The 21,768-nt window shown below is 38.0% G+C and overlaps 1 protein-coding gene across 10 annotated transcripts in view; it reads left to right on the top strand.

Annotated features, from left to right (window-relative positions):
• The window catches only part of NCOR1 (nuclear receptor corepressor 1), a 209,264-nt gene that overhangs the window by 124,341 nt on the left and 63,155 nt on the right, over positions 1-21,768 (top strand). For all 10 annotated transcript variants that reach the window (XM_053665685.1, XM_053665687.1, XM_037166078.2 and 7 more), the window contains 5 exons: positions 338-555; positions 2,615-2,677; positions 4,820-4,959; positions 14,346-14,472; positions 17,970-18,522. In XM_053665685.1, the coding sequence (XP_053521660.1) occupies positions 338-555; positions 2,615-2,677; positions 4,820-4,959; positions 14,346-14,472; positions 17,970-18,522 (1,101 nt within the window). The remainder of the gene's footprint in view (positions 1-337; positions 556-2,614; positions 2,678-4,819; positions 4,960-14,345; positions 14,473-17,969; positions 18,523-21,768) is intronic.

Consider the following 21,768-nt stretch of genomic DNA (forward strand, 5'->3'; position numbering starts at 1 on the left):
CGCACCCGATTGCTTCTGGAATGCAGGTGTATAGGGTTTTCTGCTACCATTCATTATGTCCTTGGAGAGAGTGTTCTTGTACCCAAGTCAGATGATTTGCAATGTTTTTAAATTTTAAGTCCATTAATGAATAAAACAAGCCTTTTTGAAATATTTTAATTTGAATGAATCAACTCCTCAAAATTGGGGCATGACAGAATTTTTCATAAATTTTGTTTTAGTAACTAAGGGATTGGTTAGTTTTATTCAATTTGTATTTAAAGAATTTTCAAAACTGCCTTCTTCAGTGTATGTATACTTTAAATTACACAAAATTTTCATTTGCTTTTGTATCTAGAGAAAATACCAAGGAAAAGGACAAGACAGAAGGTACAGCAGAAGAAACTGAGGAGAAAGAGCAGACTATACCACGGGGGCGAAAGACTGCCAATAGTCAAGGCCGCCGAAAGGGCCGCATCACTAGGTCCATGACAAATGAAGCCGCTGCTGCCAGTGCTGCAGCTGCAGCAGCCACAGAGGAGCCCCCTCCACCTCTGCCACCGCCACCAGAACCCAGTGAGTGGGCAGATTGGAGTGAGCAGGCCATACTGTTGTTTGGAATTCTGTTTTATTGCTAGGGTGGGGTAGCAGTTTATTGCTAGGAGGGTCCTCTGATACTAACGTAAACAGGGGTTTCAAACTCATTTTCACTAGGGGCTGCATCAGCCTCGTGGTTACCTTTAAAGGGCTGAATATAATTTTAGGACTGTATAATCGTAACTACTCCCTAACTAGGAGCAAGGAGCTTGGCACTACTGCTGGCTAGAAACAAGGTGCCAGACTGGATAAAACAAGGTGGAGGGCCGGATTCATCCTGGGTGCCTTGTGTTTGCCACCTGTGACCTAGAAGTAATTTTCAAGTCAGGCCTTTACATTTTCCAAACTTTTTATATGAAAGTCTTTTGTAAAAGAACAACAGTCCCAACTTTGGCTATTCCAATGGCACTATATTTCTTTTTACTCACTTATAATCCTAGTATACATGCTACTTTATTTTCTGATGTTTTCACATGGCATATATCATGAATATTTTCTGATTTCTAAGCGATTTCCAATTTTACTTTTTTGATAGCTGTGAAATGTTGACATTGTGTTATTCCCTTGAGGCACAATTTCCTGAACTTTAAAGATTTTATTTACTTCCTAGAGAGAGGGAAAGGAAGGAAGAAAGAGAGAGAGAGAGAGATACATCAGTTGGTTGCCTCTTGCACACAACCCAGGCACATGTCCCAACTGGGAATCGAACTGGTGATCCTTTGGTTAGCACTCAATCCACCAAGCCACACCAGCCAAGGAGATAGTACTGTAATTAAAAAAAAACTTTTTACATAGCATTTTTCTTTCATTAAATTGTTTTTCATAGGAAGAAATTCTTAGACTAGGGAATACTGAGTCTAAGAGTCCAAGCATTTTTCTCTTAGGATTATGTTAATGATGAATACCACCATTGGTGGTTCAGTGTTACCAGTTTCGCTATAACTTTTAAGTCTGAAAAAAAAACACAAGTTCTGGGAATGGCAAGAATGATGTGAGGGAAATAACTGGACAAGCAGATGGGGGCAGATTACAAATGGCTGTGTTTGAACTCTCTCCTGCTTTGCTAATGAAGAGGGAGCTTACAGAGATTTTTAAATAGAGGAACACTTTGATTAGGCCAGTGTTTAGACAGATAACTGATGACAGCTATGGTGGTAGAAGAGGGACAAGCTTTCAGATTGGAATTGACACAATTATTGGATGTGATTGGTAAATGGAAGGAAGGATTCAAAAATTATACCGAGGATCCTGTTAATAATTTCAGGTGACTGAGTGGATCATAGTACTATTAATTGAGAAGGGGAATATAGCAGAAGCTCATTTCAGGCCTGATTGTCCCAAGTTTTTTTCTAAGATAAAAGAGAAAGTGTTCAGTTCATGGTCCTTCTGTGTTTACTAGATGTCAGTTACTGATGGTGAACATAAGAGCCTCCAAGCTCTGACCAAGTGGTTCAGTTGTTTGGAACATCATCCCATGCAACAAACAGTTGTAGATACCATCCCTGGTTGGAGCACATTCAGGAGGCAACTGATCAATGTTTCTCACATTTATGTCTGTCTCTTTCTGTAAAAACAAAACAAAAAAATATAGCCTCGGGTGAGGATTAAAGAAAAGAGCCTCCAAAAGTTAGAAGGAGATAGAGGAATCAGAGAGCAGGAGAGAACTGTTCCTGGATCAGAAGGTGGAGTACTGGTCCTTTCTTTGATACTTCAGGAGAGGAAGGTGCACTCTAGTAAGTAGGAAGGCACCGAGTGATATGGGACTTCTCAGAAATAAATTGATGGTGTTCAAACATGTAGATACATATTGAACTTTAAAAACCAGTCAGAAGGATCACTGACATGTTGAAATTTCCCCTTTAATTTGATGGGAGAAGGAGCTGATACCATCCTATTTCTATAGTTTCTTTCACCAAATGGGTTAAACAGGCTTTATGTCACATAAATAGGTTATAAATTATGTTGTTGGTACCATATAATCTATGAATGAAGGAATTAGCTTAATTTTTCTCTCTCTTACTGGGTTATTTCTCTTTAGTTTCTACAGAGCCTGTAGAAACCTCTCGATGGACAGAAGAAGAAATGGAAGTTGCTAAGAAAGGTAAGTGATAGTTCAGATTCCTTTGGGGTTTTTTTGCTTATTTGTTTTAGGATTATTAATAATGAGTGAGATAGTGTTAATTTTTCAATAACAAAATAGTTCTTTCACAATGATAAATAGAATTTAGAGGTAAACTTACCAAGTTGTCTTTTTTTTACCATGTTGTACCTTGTAAGGTACCCCAAGTGTGCCTTGTTGAAGAGGCCTACTTTTGAGGGATTTAAGGTTCTCATTTTATTAGAAAACAAGTAGGCTATTTTCAGTTTTCCAGAATAGTTGTCATAAATGCTATTACAGTTGTTTTGGAAGGTTTTCTTAGAAAAAGTCTGTATTTCTGTTATTTGAAAGTTTCATTCACTAGAGTGGTAAGTACTTTTTTAGTTTTCACTTGATAAAGCATTTGATTATAAACTACTAAGAAATTATACTGCAATTCAGAGAAGAGAGCATGGACTCTCTGACCAGGGAGACAAAAGGTTGAATCCTATCTCTGCCACTTTCATAGCTGTGTGCCCTTGATCTTACCCTGGAACATTATGGATCTTGTTGTTGTTGTTCCTTATTAATGTAATATAAAAATTTCTTTTTTGTTGTTTTTTAAGATTTTATTTATTTATCTTTAGAGGGGAAAGGAAGGAGAGAGGGAGAGAAATACAATGTATGGTTGCCTCTCATGTATCCCTTGCTGGGGACTGGCCTGCAACCTAGGCATGTGCCCTGACTGGGAATCGAACTGCAATCTTTTGTTTTGCAGGCCCGCGTTCAATCCACTGAGCTACACCAGCCAGGGCTAAAAATTTCTAATGAACTAAAATTTCTAATAGGATACATTGGATTGTAAATAAATAATTTACTTTTTAAATAAAATAATTTTGAGAAAATGGCCTGATTTGGGGGGGAGTTAAGTATTTATCTTACAGTTCTAGAGAGAAGTTACTATAAATAGCTTGACTTTTAGTGATACATGTCAGACTTACTTTCTGTTAAGCAGGTACATTTCAGAATCATATAAACTAACTTTACCAAAATTACAGCAGTTCTTTTATTTGAAACTTTGTCTTGATTAGAAAATTTGTGATCTGTCATGATTACATGTACAACTTTTTAAAAGATTCACATTTATTCTTGTCTGATCATCAAAATGTTATAGTGAAATAAGAACATATTGGCTATATCATAATCTTTTTCAGGTACTTATACTTACATTTGACTGTTTAGTCATCATTCTTTCTATCTCTTATTCACGCGTTGAGCAAGATTTAGGAATGATCTTTCAGTTATTATTAAGGAAGCTATTGGTGTTAACCTTGAAAAACTGATGTTTTTATTTCTACTGGAAGTTTTTGCTTGGGTTCATTTGTATCTAAAATATATCTCTGGCTGTGTAGCTCTATGTATGTATGCATTTATATACTCATGTTCCTTGCCCATATGTATGTGTGTGTGCACATATATGTATTATTTAATGAAAGAAGTGTCATATGCCATAGGTATCTGTGATGCATTCTATTACAACAGGTGTTTTTAAACTGGTTAAATTTTTTGAGGTCATTCCATGATTGTAAATGGATGAAGACGTGCTGATTATCTGTGGAGCCATGCACACACACACATACTCTCTCTCTCACACACATAGTGTGGGGCAAAAGTAGGCTTACAGTTGTGACTATGCAAAAGTTTATTCTTGTATTATTATTTAATTATTGTATTATTTTTTGTATGAACAAATGTAAACCTACTTTTATCCCACCCTGTATATATCTTTGTTAATCATTTATATTTGATTACATTATTAACTTGATATACTGTTTTCAAAGATTTAGAGCACCTTATCAATTAGTTTACAAGCGTTTAAACCATTGCTATGTGTCCAACATTGTCCTAACCTTCTAGGAGATATATAAAGATAAGGTTGAATCTTTTCATTAATGAACATGTTTTAATTTGGGTAGAAAAATTGAGCTGTTACTCAGTTTTGTATCAATACATATTTCAGTAAGTATTGAACTATATCAATAAATAATTCAAAGCACTTTTACTGTTAATGATTGTGAATACAGTGATTAGGCTGATTTTATTATTATTTTTGTTTCCTTTATTAGGTTACTGTTCATTAACATTTGGTCTGTTTTTAAAATACAGGTCTAGTAGAACATGGTCGTAACTGGGCAGCAATTGCCAAAATGGTGGGAACTAAAAGTGAAGCTCAGTGTAAAAACTTCTATTTTAACTATAAAAGGAGACACAATCTTGACAATCTCTTGCAGCAGCATAAACAGAAAGTGAGTATATTAGGGATGGCGAATCTTTTACTTACAATTTTTTGCCTAAAGTTGTTTTTCTTGAACTTTAAAGAGTGGTTTTGAGAGAAACTTGTGTAGCTTATATTTTTATTTATTGTGTTTACCTGTAAAAGTTTCTTAGCACAAGTTGACTCTTTTTTTTATTTATGGCCAAAGGAATAAAATCTCGGTTAGCAATAGTGAGAATTCAATACTCTTGAATTATTTTAGATTGGATTTCAAAAATAGATGCATTTTGGAGTTTGAATTGAAAACTATATTGGAGTGCTTTTGACAATGTTGAATGTGTTAATGGACATATTACAAAACATTTTCCCAAAAAGATTACATGGGATAAATGGTAAAAACCAGAAAGTATAAGATTATTGAAAATTTATTAACAGGGAAACTTCAATGTTCTCAAAGTCTGTAAGGCTCCTTGGGAGTTGTATGATGTCAAGACTGTTTTCATAAAATCTTAAATGTTATTTATTTTTGACTTCCGCCAAGATGGAGGTTTAGCTGGATGTGCCTGCCTCCGCACACAACCAAGTTTAGGGACAACTAAATATTAGCATCAGAAAACACAACCAGAACACGGAAAACTGAACTTTTCGGAAGTCTGCTAACAACAAATTCTTCAGCCCAACCGGTAAGGGGCGAAACCGGCGTCGGGTGAGGACTTACAAAGGAGGGCTCGGTCGGACCGGCGCGGAATCCAGACGCGCAAATCCAGTCGCGCGGGTTCCAAACCCAGGATTGGTCCTAGTGAGCCACCGAGCAGCCCACCGGGGGAGCGACTACAGAGGACACAGTGGGGAGGCGGTGGCAGCGAGTTGACTGTGGTTGCCTGGTTGTGCGCGAGTGAGGGAGTGAGCGGTTGGACCGCCCGGCAGCGGCGCGCCATTTCCCGCTCTGACCACGCCCCCCACATACAGCGTCACAACCCAGCGACCTGGGACTCCAAGGCGCCTCTTGTCCCACTTAAAGGGCCAGAACAGACCAAAAATGTCGCAGGCAGAACTCAAAGCCCCAGAGATAAATCTAAATGACGAAGAAATAGCAAAACTCTCAGACGCACAGTTTAAAACACTGGTCATCACCTTCCCCACAGATCTGGTGGATTACAGCCACAAATTAGAGAAACATATGGAGGCTAAATTAAGGGAAATGAATGGAATTCCACAGGAATCCCATAGAGATGAAAAGGAAACTGGGACTCAAATCAATGCAGTGGACCAGAAGAAAGCAAATAATGGATAAACAGAAAAGAGTCAAGGAGCAAGAATTCAAAGAAATGAGGAGAGTCTTAGGAACCTCCAGGACATCTTTAAACGCTCCAATATCCGAATTATAGGGGTACCAGAAGGAGGAAAGACACAACCACCTGTGGAAAAACTATTTGAACAAATAATAAAAGAAAATTTCCCCAATCTGGCAAAGGAAATAGACTTCCAAGAAATCCAAGAAGCCCAGAGAGTACCAAAAAAGTTGGACTCAAGAAGAAACACACCAAGGCATATCATAATTACATTAGCCAAAATTAAAATGAAGGAAAGAATCCTGGAAGCAGCAAGAGCTAAGGGGACAATCACCTACAAAGGAGTCCCCATCAGGCTGTCAGCAGATTTCTCAAAAGAGACCTTACAGGCAAGAAGGGGCTGGAAAGAAATATTCCAAGTCATGAAATCTAAAGACCTACAACCAAGATTGCTCTACCCAGCAAAACTTTCATTTAGAACGGAAGGACAGATAAGGTGCTTCTCAGATAAGACCAAATTCAAGGAGTTCATCATCACCAAGCCCTTATTATATGAAATGTTAAAGGGACTTAATCTAAGAAAAAGAAGTTAAAGAAACATGAACAGTGAAAGGACAGCAAACTCACAGTTATTAACAACCACACCTAAAACGAAAGCAAACTAAAAGGACAGCTAGAGCAGGAGTGGAAACATAGAAATGAAGATCTCAAGGAGGGTTAGCAACAGGGGAGTGGGAGGAGGAGATGGGGGGAGAAGGTACAGAAAACAAGTAGCATAGACAGTAGATAGAAAATAGATGGGGGGGGCGAGAATAGTTTGGGAAATATAGAACCTAAAGGACTTGAGACACATGGACATAAACTAAAGGGGGGTAATGGTGGGGTTGGGGGGGCAGGGTGGAGGGGAATGGAGGGGGGAATAGAACAACTGTAACAGCATAATCAATTCAAAAAAATAAATAAATTTAATAAAAATAAAAAAAATAAATAAAATGTTATTTATTTTTAACACTATATTAACATTTGCATTGATGGTTGAAACCAGGATACCATTGCACTAAGTACCCAGCTTATTCCTCACTCCCAAGTATTTGTAGATTTTTTATGCCAGTCTCACTTAAGAATGTTCTTGATGGACTTCCAGCCAAGATGGAGGCATAGGTAGATATTCATTGCTTCCTTGCAAAACCAGAAGAAGGACAACACATTTAAAAATAAAATGCAACCAGAACTGTCAGAAAATTGAACTGTATGGAAGTCTAATAACCAAGGAGTTAGAGAAGAAACATTCATCCAGGCTGGTAGGCAGGGTGGAGACAGGGTGGAATGGAGAGGACCTACCTTACATGTGGCAGGGCAGTAGATCAGGAGAGGTGGCAGTTGGTGGACCGGCAGATCCCACATTTGTGTGCAGATAAGCCAGGAGGAACAACTGGGCAAGAAGACGGACCACACAAGCCAAGGTTCTAGTGCAGGAACCTATAGAGCCTCAAAACCTCTTGCTCTAAAATTCTGTGGGGGTTGTGGCAGTGGGATAAACTCCTAGCCTCAAAGGAGAGTTCATTGGAGAGATCGACAGGATCCTAGAATGTACACTCACCTACCCACCTAGGAATCAGCACCAGAAGGGCCCAATTTGCTTGTGAGTAGCAAGGGAAATGACTGAAAATGGGGTAAGAGCAGAGCAAGCTGCATTGTTTCCTCTGATCCCTCCCCCACATACAGTGCCATGACACAGTGGAGTGGGTTACCCCACCCTGAGAATACCTAAGGCTCTGCCCCTTACAACGTGTAATAGGTGCACTGAGACAAAGACATAGGGCCCAAATGAAAGAACAGATCAAAACTTCAGGAAAAGATCTAAGCAATGAGGAGAGAGCCAAACTATCAGATGCAGAGTTCAAAACATTGGTAATTAGGATGTGCATAGAAATTATTGAGTATAGATGCAAAATAGAGGAAGAAATGAAGACTGTGAGACATACAATAAACAAAAATGTACAGGGAACCAACAGTGCAGGGAAGGAAACCAGGACTCAAATCAATGATTTTAACCAGAAGGAAGAAATAAACATTCAACCAGAACAGAATGAAGAAACAAGAATTCAAAAAAATGAGGAGAGGCTTAGGAACCTCCAGGACAAGTATAAATATTCCAACATCCAAATCATAGGATTGCCAGAGGAAGAGGAAGAAATTGAAACCTTATTTAGAAAAGTAATGAAGGCAAATTTCCCCAGTTGGCAAAGGAAATAGGCTTCCAAGAAGTCTGGGAAGCTCAGAGAGTCCCAAAGAAATTGGACCCAAGGAGGAATACACCAAGACACATCATAATTAAATAACTGAAGATTCAAGATGAGAGAATCTTAAAAGCAAGAGGAAAGGAGAGAGGTACCTACAAAGGAGTTTCCATAAGACCGTCAGCTGATTTCTCAAAAGAGACCTTGCAGGCAAGAAGAGGCTGGAAAGAAGTATTCCAAGTCATGAAGGGCAAGGATCTACATTCAACATAGCTCTATCCAATAAAGCTCTTATTTAGAATGGAAGGACAGATAAAGTGCTTCCCAGATAAAGTCAAGTTAAAGAAGTTCATCATCACCACACCCTTACTATGTGAAATGTTAAAGCTACTTATCTAAGAAAAAGATGATAAAAAATATGAAGAGTAAAATGGCAGCAAACTCATAGCTATCAACAACTGAATGTAAAAAAAACACACTAAGCAAAGGACTAGAACAGGAGCATAAATGGTAGGTACAAAATAGACAGGGGGAGATTAAGAATAGGATCAAAAATGAAGAAACCACAGAACTTAATGTGTCACCCATGAACGTGTACTAAGCGTGGGGGCTTATGCTGGTGAGAGGGGGGTGTGCAGGGCGGAGGGTAATAAAGGGGAGAAATAAATGGGACAACTGTAATAGCATAATCAATAAAGTATACTTAAAAAGAGAATGTTCTTGATGAAGCAATAAAAATTAGCTTTACTAAATGAATATTGACCATTGAGTACATACATATCTGCATGGTAAAATGGGAAGTATACATAAAGCCCTTCTTGCTACCAAAGTATAATGACTTTCTCAAGGAAAAGCACTTTTGAAAATTGAGTTCCAAGCCTCTCATTTTTCATGGAATGTCATTTTTATTTGAAAGAATAAACAGACAAACTATGGTTTTTCAGACTGGATATTTTGAAAATGTTGTTTTAAAAATGAGTGATTTTGTTTTTCATGGAAAATAACCAATATTATTTGTTGCCACTTTTTACTTTTGAGCTTTCAAACAAAAATTAGAATTTTGGAGACTGTGTATCTCTCACCATGAACTTAACATATTCCAAATATTCAGATTTCTCTCATGAGCTCAGTGGTAATAATTAGTAATGTGTCATTTTTAATTATAAAAATCTGCCTAACTTAGTATTTTCCAAATGAGATCAGTTTGTGATGTCACAATGGATATCAGATTCATAAAATGTTTTTTAATATACCCAAGTGCAAGATGAATGAATGGTTTTTAATAGAGTACAGAAATATATGGACATGTTTTTGGATTTTATATTGCATCTGACTTTTGAGAAATGGCTGCCAATTTTTGGTGCAATATCAAAGAATTAACATTCACACTCATCTGAAAAGACTAAAAATACGCTTTTGTTTTCAAACTACGTATCTCTGTGACATCAGAATACTTAAAATTATATCTCCACAGATTAGATTACACATAGAAGCACATTTGAGAGTTGTGCTGTTTCCTAGTAAGGCAGACATTAGAGATTTCCAAAAACATAAAACAACACTACTTTTTCTCTAAATTATTGTTTTGTTTTGGAAAGTAATTTTTAAAAGTGTTATCAGCATAGAGATGTATTTGAATTCAGATTAATATAGGTCTGTTTAGAATACTATAATAATTATCTATAGCAATTATTCAGTGGCTCTGAAATAGCTCTAAAGATGTCATTCTTTTGAAGTCAAAAATATGTAAGAATAATGTACAAGGAAGGAAAAATATTAAAAAGTTTGCTGAGTATTGGGAATTGTTACAAGAGGGGCACACAAAGATACTGTAATGGAGTCCAAATTATAAAACATACAGCAAGGAGTTCTCTTGCTTTAGCAATCCCCTGCAGAATAGCTCAGTAGCCTCAGTAATGCAAGAATACCACCACTTGGCTATAACAGGGCGAACTAGAAAGTAATTTTTTTATTTAAAATATATTTTTATGGTGACATATAATGTGTTTATTGTTATTTTTAAACAATTTAACATTTTAAATGTTTCTTATTTTTAATTTCAAATGTAGTAAATATCAATATATATTTATATTGAAGAAAAACTCTTTAGGGTCTTGAAGACTAAAAAATTTTCTTTATTCTCATGTGGGGGGGATATTTTTTCATTGCTTTGAGAGTAAGCAAGAAAGAGAGAAAGAAACATCAGTTGGTTACCTTCTCATACATGCCTCAACCAGGGATTAAATTAAACCCACATCCTGGGTATGTGTCCTGACCAGGAATGGAACTTGTAACCCTTTGGTCTACGGGATGACACTACAACCATCTGAGCCATACCGGCCAGGGAAGGGGTCTTTAATACTCTCAAAGAGTGTGGTGGTCTTAGACCAAAAAGTATGAGAATCATTCAGAATGATCGAATGCGTTGGGTCTGGCCCTCAGGGCAGGTAGGTTCTTCTGTGGAAAAGCCAGAGGCCTGGAGAGAGTCGGGTACTAGCGAGCATGGTAGTGGTTACTGAATCAACTCAAGAGGCAGCAAAGAACAGGCTGCACAGAGAACAGAGCACCAGTTTTTCCATGAACATTGTGTTTCTGTACAAGAAAACTATGTAAAGGACTTCAGTATCCTTTGAAAAGATCTTTGAAAACTATAATAATTGACAACTCACCATAAGCTTTTGCATATCAGGTAGAGAGTTGCTAAACAAACTCACATAAAAAATTCAGTGAGGACAAATTCTGCCAATGAGAATACAATGAGAGAAGTACAAAACTTTTACTGGTGGAATTTCTGTTTAGTGCCATCTTTTAGAATTAGAAATACTAAATGGGTATATTCCTTGTAGGAATTTTTTTAATGAAACACAAGATTAAAAAATCTGAGTAAGATGGAGGTATAAAATACACATCATTTAATAGCATTCTTACCGGTTGTTACTGTGGTAATTTAATCATAAATATGTTTGAGAAATACAAATAGCTTAACTATGTTCATCTGGTCTGTATGACATTCTGAAATATTTTCTAAGAAGACTGTCAATATATTTGTACCTTTGTCAGTGTTACTTTTGAAATACAACAACTTCTAGAGATGAGCCATTCTTGCAAGTTATATTTTACATTATTAATATGTTCATGTAATATGTCTGAGATTTGCTTAACAATAAATCAGTGCAGAATGGGCATGGTGGAAAGCGGGTTGGGTGTAGATGAAACAGGATTTGCCCCTAATTTCTGGATGTGTTTTTATATTTCCATAATAAAAACTAAGAAGGAAAATAAGAATGATATATTAGATAATGAAAGTGCATATGCTTAAACTGATTAAGATTTGAGTTATAGTAAGAGTACATGAAGTATAACATTGATTTAAAAAGTTGCATACAAAAGAGGTTTCACGTTAACAATAACAAATGCAAGAGTTAAAGTTAAAATGTGCTGTAGTAATTAAAACATAAAGAAACTAACAAAAAAAATCTGAGGAGAGACTGGACTTCAAAACCAATGAAATGCTTTGGGAAAAAAAAAATCAAAGAATGAATCACATGTTTTTAAAAGCTATACATTGTATTATCAGCCAGGGCTCTTCAGAGAAGCAGAACCAACAGGGAGGGGCGTAGGGTGGTGCAGAGCAGGAGAAAGGAAGTGGGAGTGAGACTGATTTATTTTAATAAGTTGGTTCAGGATTTTGGAGGCTTGGTGTGTACAAAGTCCAATGGGATAGACCATTTCGAGAATGAATACTCGAAAGACGCAGTTGCAGTACAAAAGCAGTCTGCTGGCAGATTTCTTTCTTGCTCTAGGGCGTGTGTACTAGAGGGTAGGATGAAGGGAGCTGTCAGTCTTAGTTCTTTTAAGAGTAAAGGCTCACCTGCATTAGGGAAGGTAATCTGCTTAACTCTGAAGCCTATTGATTTACTTGCTAACTTCATTCAAACAAACACCTGCACAAAAACATCCAAATGTTCTACCACATATCTGGGTATTATGGCTCAACCAAGCTGATACATGAAATTACCGTCATAAATGTCTTTAAAATTTCTTGTTCTTTTTATTTATTGATTGATTGGTTTTAGAGAAAGGGAGAAACATCAGTTTGTTGTTTCACCTATTTATGCAATCACTGGTTGCTTGTATGTACCCTGACTGGAGATCGAAGTCACAGCCTTGGCATATTGGGATGATGATCTAACCAACTGAGCTACCAGGCCAGGGCTGTTGTAATCATTTTATAGTGTTTTTTTAAAATCCTCACCTGGACATGCTTATTGATTTTAGAGAGTGGGGGAGGGAGTGAGAGAAACAGCTATGTGAGAGAGAAACATCAATGGGTTGCTTCTCATACACTCCTGTACCAGAGGCCAAACCTGCAGCCTAGACATGTACCCTCAAGGGGAATGGAACCTGCCACCTTTCGGTTTATGGGACTATGCTCCAACCAACTGAGCCATACCAGCCAGAGCTCGATCATTTTAATTACAACTGAAATAGGACAGTAGGCTTCATTTATTGGTTCAGAGTATCTTATCTTTTAAAAAAAGATCTTGGGAAAACATAACAAAATGTCTAATATCTGTTCAAACTCAGTGGAAAATGTATGAGATCTGTCCAGAAAAAATCCAGCCATTGTTAATGAGAACTGTTTGTACAACATTAATGTAATCTGGCAGCCAAGGAGAGTGGAGTAGAATGCACATGCATGAACAATGACGACTTCATGTACTAGTCAGGGATGGTAGATGCTGTTGAGTGAGCATGTGTACTGTGTGGCTATAGCATTCAAAATGACTGCGCTGGTAGAACAACCAGTTTGCATCAAATTTTGCATTAAGCTTGAACATTCCTCCATGGAACCATTTGGATGATTCAGAAGGCCACAGCTATGGGCAGCTTGTAATTGGCAGCTTCATCACAACAATGCACCTGCTCATGCATCACTTCTCATGCAGGATTTTTTGGTGAAACATCAACTTACCCAAGTGACTCAACCCCACTACAGCCCACATTTGGAGCCCTGGGACACCTGGCTTTTCCCAAAACTAAAATCACCTTTGAAAGGGAAGAGATTTCAGGCTATTGGTGAGATTCAGGAAAATATGATCGGGCAGCCGATGGCAATTGGGAGAACTGTGTGAGGTCCCAAGATGGCTACTATAAGGAGACTATCATTGTCCTGTGTACAGTGTATCTTATATCTTCAATAAATGTCTCTAGTTTTCATAGTACATGTCTGAATACTTTCTGGGTGAACCTTATATATGTATTATGTTTATGTGTATTTGAATTATGTTAAAAATTAATAAGTACTATCATAAGAAAATGCTTGGAGATATGGATTATTGTGAAGATTCCACATTTTAACTTGTTATTTTTATTAGAACAATACATTAACAGGAGGGAGAGGAGAGCAGGAGTTTTGTGATTTGGGGCTATTTGCACATGTATAGTGGTGAGTAGTTTAAAAAATGGTTCAGATGTTACTTTTGATCAACTTGATGAAAGCAGTTCATCTACACAAAGGACCAGTTAGTGGTTCCCTAGAGCATCAGTCTCCAGCCTTTTTGGCACCAGGGACCGGTTTCGTGGGAGAAATTTTTCCACAGACTAGGGGTTAGGGGGTGGTTTCATGATAATTAAAGTGCATTACATTCAAGCCCACCTCCTGCTCTTTGACTAGGTTCCTAACAGGCCTGCATACTGGTCTGAAGCCGGGAGGTTGGGCTTTCCTTGTCGTAGAGAACTTTAATCAGAGCAGCTGTTAAACATGCAACTTTCTCTTTTAGAATGTGTATATTAGTGTTCTCTGTGATTTCAAATGTAAAAAAGTCTTCTTTCATTTTGTTGTTTAAATCATAAATAACTTACTTTATAATGTTTTACTCTAGACATCACGAAAACCTCGTGAAGAGCGAGATGTATCTCAATGTGAAAGTGTAGCTTCTACTGTTTCTGCTCAGGAAGATGAAGATATTGAAGCCTCCAATGAAGAAGAAAATCCAGAAGACAGTGAAGGTATCTTAAAATCTTAAATTTAATCGTGACTTCTGCTAGCCCAAATGTGTAATTTTTAGCTTAGTGATTTGACTAGTTAGGAATTGCTACTTTAAGAAAAATAGTACATCAGCCCTGGCTGGTTGTAGCTCAGTGGATTGCGTGCGGGCTGCAAACCAAAGGGTTAACAGTTCAATTCCCAATCAAGACACAAGCCTGGGTTGTGGGCCAGGTCCCCAGTACCCCTGATGGGGTGTGCAAGAGGCAACCACACATTGATATTTCTCTCCTTCTCGTTCTCCTTCCCTTCTCCTCTTTCTAAAAATAAGCAAATAAAATCTTTAACAAAAAATAGTACATCAGTGTTTTCATGGCACAGATACTTTAAACTTGGAGTTATTTATTCAACCAACATATATTTATAGCACTTGGACCATCTTAAGCCCAAGTACTACAAATGGAACATCTTGAAAATGGCAGTCAAACTTTAAACACTTAGTGGCAATGTCAGTATTTCTTATCTTTTTGATAGTAGCCATTTTAATAGGTGTGAGGTGATTACTTACTCTTTTCTATGTTCTCTTTGCTATTCCTGAGCAAAGCAACCCTCACTTCAGGGCCTTTTGTATGTGCTAGTCCTCTACCTGGAGTACTCTTCCCCAAAATGTGCGCATAGGCTCATTTTCTCATTTACTTCCAGGCTTCTGTTGAAATGTCACCTTACCTCTTTACCAACTAGTTCCCCAGAGGTTTTTTAAATTTATTCACTGTACTTATAACCTCCTGATACATTTTGTATTTATTGTTTATTGTTTGTTTTATATTAGAATATCAGCTCCATTAAAATATAGTTTGATTTTTTTCATTGCTGTCTGTTACCAGTACTTCAAACAGCTAAATTATCATTTACCCTAAATTATTTTCTAAAAGTTTTTTAAAAATCTATTTCACTTAGAATTATTTTTATGTATAATGCAAGATAGAAATCTGTATTTTTTCTTCCAAAGAGAGAGCTAGTTTATTAAATAAGTCATTCTTTACCCAATGATTTGAAATACCACTTTTGGTATATACTAATTTCCCATATGCTTCAGGATCTAAGCTTAGACATTAGCTTCTATACCACTGATTTATTTTGTCTGTATTATGGCAGATTCAAACATGTTGTGATACATTGGCTTTATAATAAGATTGAACATCTGGAGAAGCAAATCTCTTCGATCTAGTACTTTTCATACATTTTTTGTCTCAGGGACTTTTTCATATAAGCATAAGTTTATCTAGCTTAAGAAAGTTTCCTTAAAATTACTGGAATTCTCATTTGAGGTATGTATTAATTTTAGGGAGATTTAAATTTTAATGTTGTCTTGTAGTTTAAGAAAATAACTAAAATGTAATGCTCTAGTGAACATCTCTGTATACTATTTGTAACAGTGACTAATTGAATACAATAACGGAGGAAAGGTGAAGTAAATTTAACACATATTCAAGGCCATTTACTCACTTTATACTTCAGCAAATATTTGAGTCTGTTGTGTGCCAGGCACAGTGCTTGTCATTAGGATTTAAATGATAAGCAAAATAAATTATTTCTTCCAGGAATCAAATTAATGTGAATAAATGTAAAATTATAACTGTAACTAGTATTATGTGTTATAAGAGCCATAGTAGCAAAATGTAACTTTGTTAAGGAAATGATAGAAGTTAAAGCATATGATATTTGAGGTAATATCCAAAGAAAAAGTAGGTAAAAGAGCCTTTTCAGTAAAAGTAAGTGGCAATGTATGAAGTCTGAGGTAGAAGACAGGGGCATTCACTGGAACTGAAAGGAGGCTAGTGATAATGAAATACAGGGTGCAAGATAAAGTGGCAAAGGTTGGCAGGGACCCACCAGGCTGGGCCTTATAAGAAGAGTATACTCAGAATTTTTGAACTCTATCCTAAGAGTAATGAGATTTCCTTGAAATGTTTTAAGAGGTAATAAAAAAAAGGGTGGAAAAGGGTAGGAGGGAGTGTGAGTAAATTTGGGTAACATTTGACTTTTAAAAAGCATTGCTGTAGAGAATGATCTGAGGTGGAAGGCGAGAAGAAAAGTCATATTTGTACTAGAATGGCAGTTGTGAAGTTGAATAGAAATGGATAGATTCAGGGAATATTTTTAGAGGGAAAACCTGTGAGACTTGACTATACTAAATATGGAAACATGTGATAACAGCATTTAAAAGTATTATGGTTTGTGCACAGTCTGGTGTGGCCCAGTTGGTTGGAGCAGTGTCCCATGAACAAAGAGATTGTGGGTTCGATTCCTGGACAGAGCACATGTTGGGTTGAATTTTTGGTGTTTCTCTCTCATGTTGATGTTTCCTTCTCTCCTTCTCTCCCCCAAACCCTTCCTCTCTCTCCAAAGCAATTTCACAAAATAAAAATAAAAAGTTTCTGGTTTGTTTAATGACTAGTAAACACTAGAAATGAACCTGATTTCAGAGCAGATACAGTCCAGTGTCAAACATTGAATTTGTGATTTGTTTGAGATATCTAGTTAAAAATGTCAAAGCACCCTGGCTGGTGTAGCTTACTGTATTGAGCGCGGGCCTGCGGGCAAAGGATTGAGGTTCGATTCCTAGTCAGGGCACAAGCCATAGTTGCAGGCCAGTTCCCACCAAGGGATGCATGAGAGGCAACCATACACTGATATTTCTCTCCCTCTCTTCCTTCCTTTCCCCTCTAAATGATAAATAAATAAAATCTTTAAAAAATGTCAAAGCAGTAAAAGTATACTTATAAAATTATTCAAGTGATGTAGAGAAAGACCAGTATTGCAGTCTTACATTAAAATTCTATAATATTATTAGAGAGCTTTGCTGTCCAGTGTGGTAGCTGTTGAGGTCTTAAAATGTTTACTAGTGCAAGTTGAGATGTATTGAAAATGTAAACTATCTAGAATCAGAGTCTGAATTTGAAGACTTAGTACCAAAAAAGGGTAAACTATCTTATTACTAGTTTTCTGTATTGATTACATATTTAAATGGTATTTTGAAATGATAAATAAAACATACTGTTTAAAGTTAATTTTATAAGTCTCTTTTTCACCTTTTTAATGAGGTCACCAGAAAACTTAGAAAAACAGACATATCTTGCATTGTGTTTCTGTCCGAGCTGCTGTCCTGGGGGGTCAACGCTCCTGGTAAAAAGAAAGCACAGAAACAGGCTGGTAGCAACCAACCAGAATGATACAGTTTATGGGGATGGTTTTTGTTTAGTTTGGTTTCTTAAATTTTATATATATTAATTTCAATTATTAAAAGCTATTTACACTTTCAGTTTCAGAAGGTCAAGACAATTTAATCTTTCCCTTTCATACTCTGTAGAAAACTGGCTTTCCCAATGGCTGTCATACTTCAGTGAGTTCATTGAAGGAGTATTATTCATCTTTGAAACAACTACTTTCAAGCATGGTTTCTATCACCACCTGAAATGTGTTTATTATTAGATTTTTATGCTGTATCATTATTTTTAAGGTGCTGAAAATAGTTCTGATACAGAAAGTGCTCCTTCTCCTTCACCAGTTGAAGCTGTGAAGCCCAGCGAAGAAAGCACTGAAAATTTGACTTCTCGAGGCAACACTGAACCTGTGGCTGAGCAGGAGAGTACCACTGAAACTGTTCCCAGTGTATCTCCCTCCTCTTCAGTTCCAAGTACAAAACAAGCTGAAAATAGAAGTTTGGAGACTCCCGTGAATAGCAGCATCACTGTTGAGACAGCAGAGCCAATGGATATTGAACATCAGGAACCATGTGCTGAAGTGACTTCTGTTCTTGATCTCCCCACAACTGTCAAAGCAGCCTCTATAGATGTTGAAATGGGGGTGCCAGAAAACAGCCCATCTCAAGGTGAAGGTGATACCAAAGAAAGAGATGTGGAGAGAGCCAGTGAGAAGACAGAGCCTCGAGATGAAGATTTGGTCGTTGCTCAGCAGATAAGTGTCCAGAGGCCTGAGCCCCAGTCAGACAATGATTCCAGTGCCACCTGCAGTGCTGATGAAGATGTGGATGGAGAGCCAGAGAGACAGAGGTGAGACTCATTCCTTTAATGTAATTCTGTCTTCACTCTGTTGGCCATTGAGGATATCACAGAATGGTGCTGCCTAAGTACTCTTGTATAAATATCAACAAATTAAAGGTAGTGTGTGTGCTTTTAATATTAGTTTATGATGCTTTTAATTTTTTTAACCAAGAAGAATTGCGTAATCATTTTTTAAAAAAGATTCATTTTCAGACAGGAAGGGGGGGAGAAAAACATTAGTCTGTGGTTGCCTCTCATGCACCTCCCACAGGGGACCTGGCCTGCAACCCAGGCATGTGCCCTGACTGGGAATTGAACCAGCAACCTTTTGGTTCACAGGCCAGAGCTCAGTCCACTGAGCCACACCATCCAGGGCAAATCATAATTTTTTAATGAAAAAGAGTATAGGCCCTGGTCAGGTAGCTCAGTTGATTAGAGCATCCTCCCGATGCACCAAGGTCACAGGTTTGATTGCCAGTTAGATCAACCAATCAGTGCATGAATAAGTGGAACAACAAATTGATGTTTCTCTCTTTCTCCTCCCCCTTCTTCTTTTGCTATAAAATCAATAAATTTAAAAAATAAAAAAGATGATATATTTGTTTACATTAGTTGCTGCATGCATTCAATATGATAGCAGAAAGGGAGATTTCAGCTACCAAAATTGCAAACTAAACCACAGATTGATATTATGGTTTCTGTGTCTTTTTTATGCTTCTGGAAGTTCTCACTAACTTCCTTGGACATCCTTATAACCATTATTTTGAACTCTGTATCTCATAGTTGTCTTGCCTCCATTTCATTCAGTTCTTTTTCTGGAGGTTTCTCCGGTTCTTTCATTTAGGACCTGTTTCTTTGTCTTTTAACTAACTATTTTTTTAGCAGCATTTTGGCTGTTTCCCTGAGCTTGTTTCTACGTATTAGGTAGAGCTGCTATGTCTCTTGGACTTGCCAGTATGGTCTTGTGCAGTAGGTGTCCTGTAGGACCCAGTGACACAGTCTCCCCAGTCTCACACACTATGTACTCCAGGCGCACCCCTGTGTGGTGTACTGTCCTATTGCAGTTGAGCCTTGATTTCATGTTATTGGGAGGGATTGACCCCCAGCTCAGTCAGCTTTGAGGGTTGGCTGCGACTATGTTGGAGATCCTGCTGTGTAGGAGTCAGTCCCATAGAGCTGGACAGTGGGGTTTTGCTCCTCACTGAGTTTGCCCCTTAAGAGTGTTGCTTGTGGAGGTAGTTGGGTTGTAACCTGGTGTGGTCTGAGGCTATTCACCACATGCGATAGCTATGGGGCTTCTCAGGAAGTGTGGAGTCAGCTACTGCCTGTGCCCTTTTGGGGGCCACCTGGCATGAACTACAAAGCAGTCCGAAGATGGCTGCTACTTGTGTTGGGCTTGGAGGTACCCAGGAAAGACTAAACTGTGAACCAAGGCAGGCTGCAGCTAGTGCTGGGCCTGGGGCCAATTAGCAAGAGGTTGGGGGCAAGCAGAGGCCAGATGCTGCTTGTGTGAGGAATTTTAGGAAAATTTTGAAGCACGAGAGAAGAAAGGCCAGTGTGTTGTGGCCAGGTGACTCAGTTGGAGCATCAGCCTTTACACCAAAAGGTTGCAGTTCACTCTCCAGTCAGGGTGTATACCTCGGCTGTGCTATCAGTCCCTCGTTGGGAGGCAATTGACTGATGTTTCTCTCTCCCTCTCTCTTCTTTTCTAAAATGAATAAACATATCCTTGGGTGAGGATTTTAGAAAAAAAGAGAGATGCCTTTTGTATGGAAACACCACTGGAAATGGGTTGGATGGGCTTGCAAGTTGGGTGGGGTGGGGTCTCAGAGAATCACCAGGGTGGGGCAAATAGTGTGAACCAGGTTGATGGAGACTGGAATATGGCACCCACCTCTTAGCTCTGGATGAGGGGAGGTTCTCAAAAAGAACAGTGGCTCCTGCCAGCATTTTGGTTTGGCAAAAAGCTGCTGTACCACCCCCCCCCCCCAACCACCTTCTGCCCTGATACCGGCAAATTTAGTTTACCCTGTATGTCTCTGGTTTCTTTCACACTGCAGCTCCTATGCTCAGAAGCAGTGAGTCTGTGTAAGTCCACGTGTGGGCCCTTTTAGAGGAACTGCCTAAAACTTGGAGCGGCCTTCTGTCTCAGTCAGCCACCATCCCTGCTGGTTTTTACAGCCAGAAGTTATGGGGACTTCTCTTCCCAGCCCTGGAATTGTGGGCTGGGGAGTCTGGTGTGGAGCTGGGACCTCTCACTCCTCAGAGCGGACTGGGACTTCCACAACCAAGATATCCCTCCCGATTTTAAACTGCCACACATGTGGGAGTGGGACCAGCCTATTCCTTGTCCCATGTGGCTTCTTTTTTAAATTTCTAGTTGTAGGATTTCCATTCAGCCACATTTCATGCAGTTCTGAATGATGGTTGTTCTGTAGTTTAGTTATACTTTTGATGTGGTTGTGCGAGGATTTGGGTACCTCATTTACCTATGTCACCATCTTTACTGGAAGTCTTTAATGAAACATCTCATCTAAAATAAAGATACCTATGTTTTGCACTGGTGGTTTTGGTAACTGTATTTACAAATGAGGGAAAAACTAGATATAAGTTCATCTAAATGAGGGAGCATCCTAAGAGATGAACATGACAGTCATCTTGAAATTCAGAAATTCCTTGGAAATACATGGTAGTCTCTGAGCGACATTTCTAAAGTCTATATTTTCAAATTTTCAAAATAACACTTTCAGTTTTCTGAGTCTTTAATACCTTTGTTTTCATATAAAATATAAGTTGTTTTCTTAATACATTTTAATTTTCTTATCAATGTATACCTTTTAAAATGTACCTTCTTCCAGTCATTGACATTGGGAAATATAATCAAGCCCATTAATGTGTGGCACTATTGTACGATTTTCCTTCTCCATGTACGGGGTGTTCTAGGCTCAAGTATACATACTAAAAATGAACGATGGCAGCGGAGTGTCAGATGGCAGATACTGTGGTACACAGAGGAGCATGTTGTCTGTCTGGAAGGGCAGCTGCTACAAGTCCAGCCTGTTACTGCTATGCAGGAATGCTGGTTTCATGTATCCATTTTGTTCCATTTTTTCATAAGAAACCAGGTGTATGGGATTCTGGGTGAAGTTCTCAGTTTTAGAATGGTGGTGGTTTACTCAAATGTTTTAAAAATATTCTGATCCTTACAAACCATTTTGTAAAGGTAACTAGTTTGTAACCTATGTTAGTGGTAAA

This window comes from Artibeus jamaicensis, unplaced genomic scaffold (genome assembly GCF_021234435.1).
Source record: "Artibeus jamaicensis isolate MK-2021 breed Jamaican fruit bat unplaced genomic scaffold, CSHL_Jam_final contig_419, whole genome shotgun sequence".
Lineage (NCBI taxonomy): Eukaryota > Metazoa > Chordata > Mammalia > Chiroptera > Phyllostomidae > Artibeus > Artibeus jamaicensis.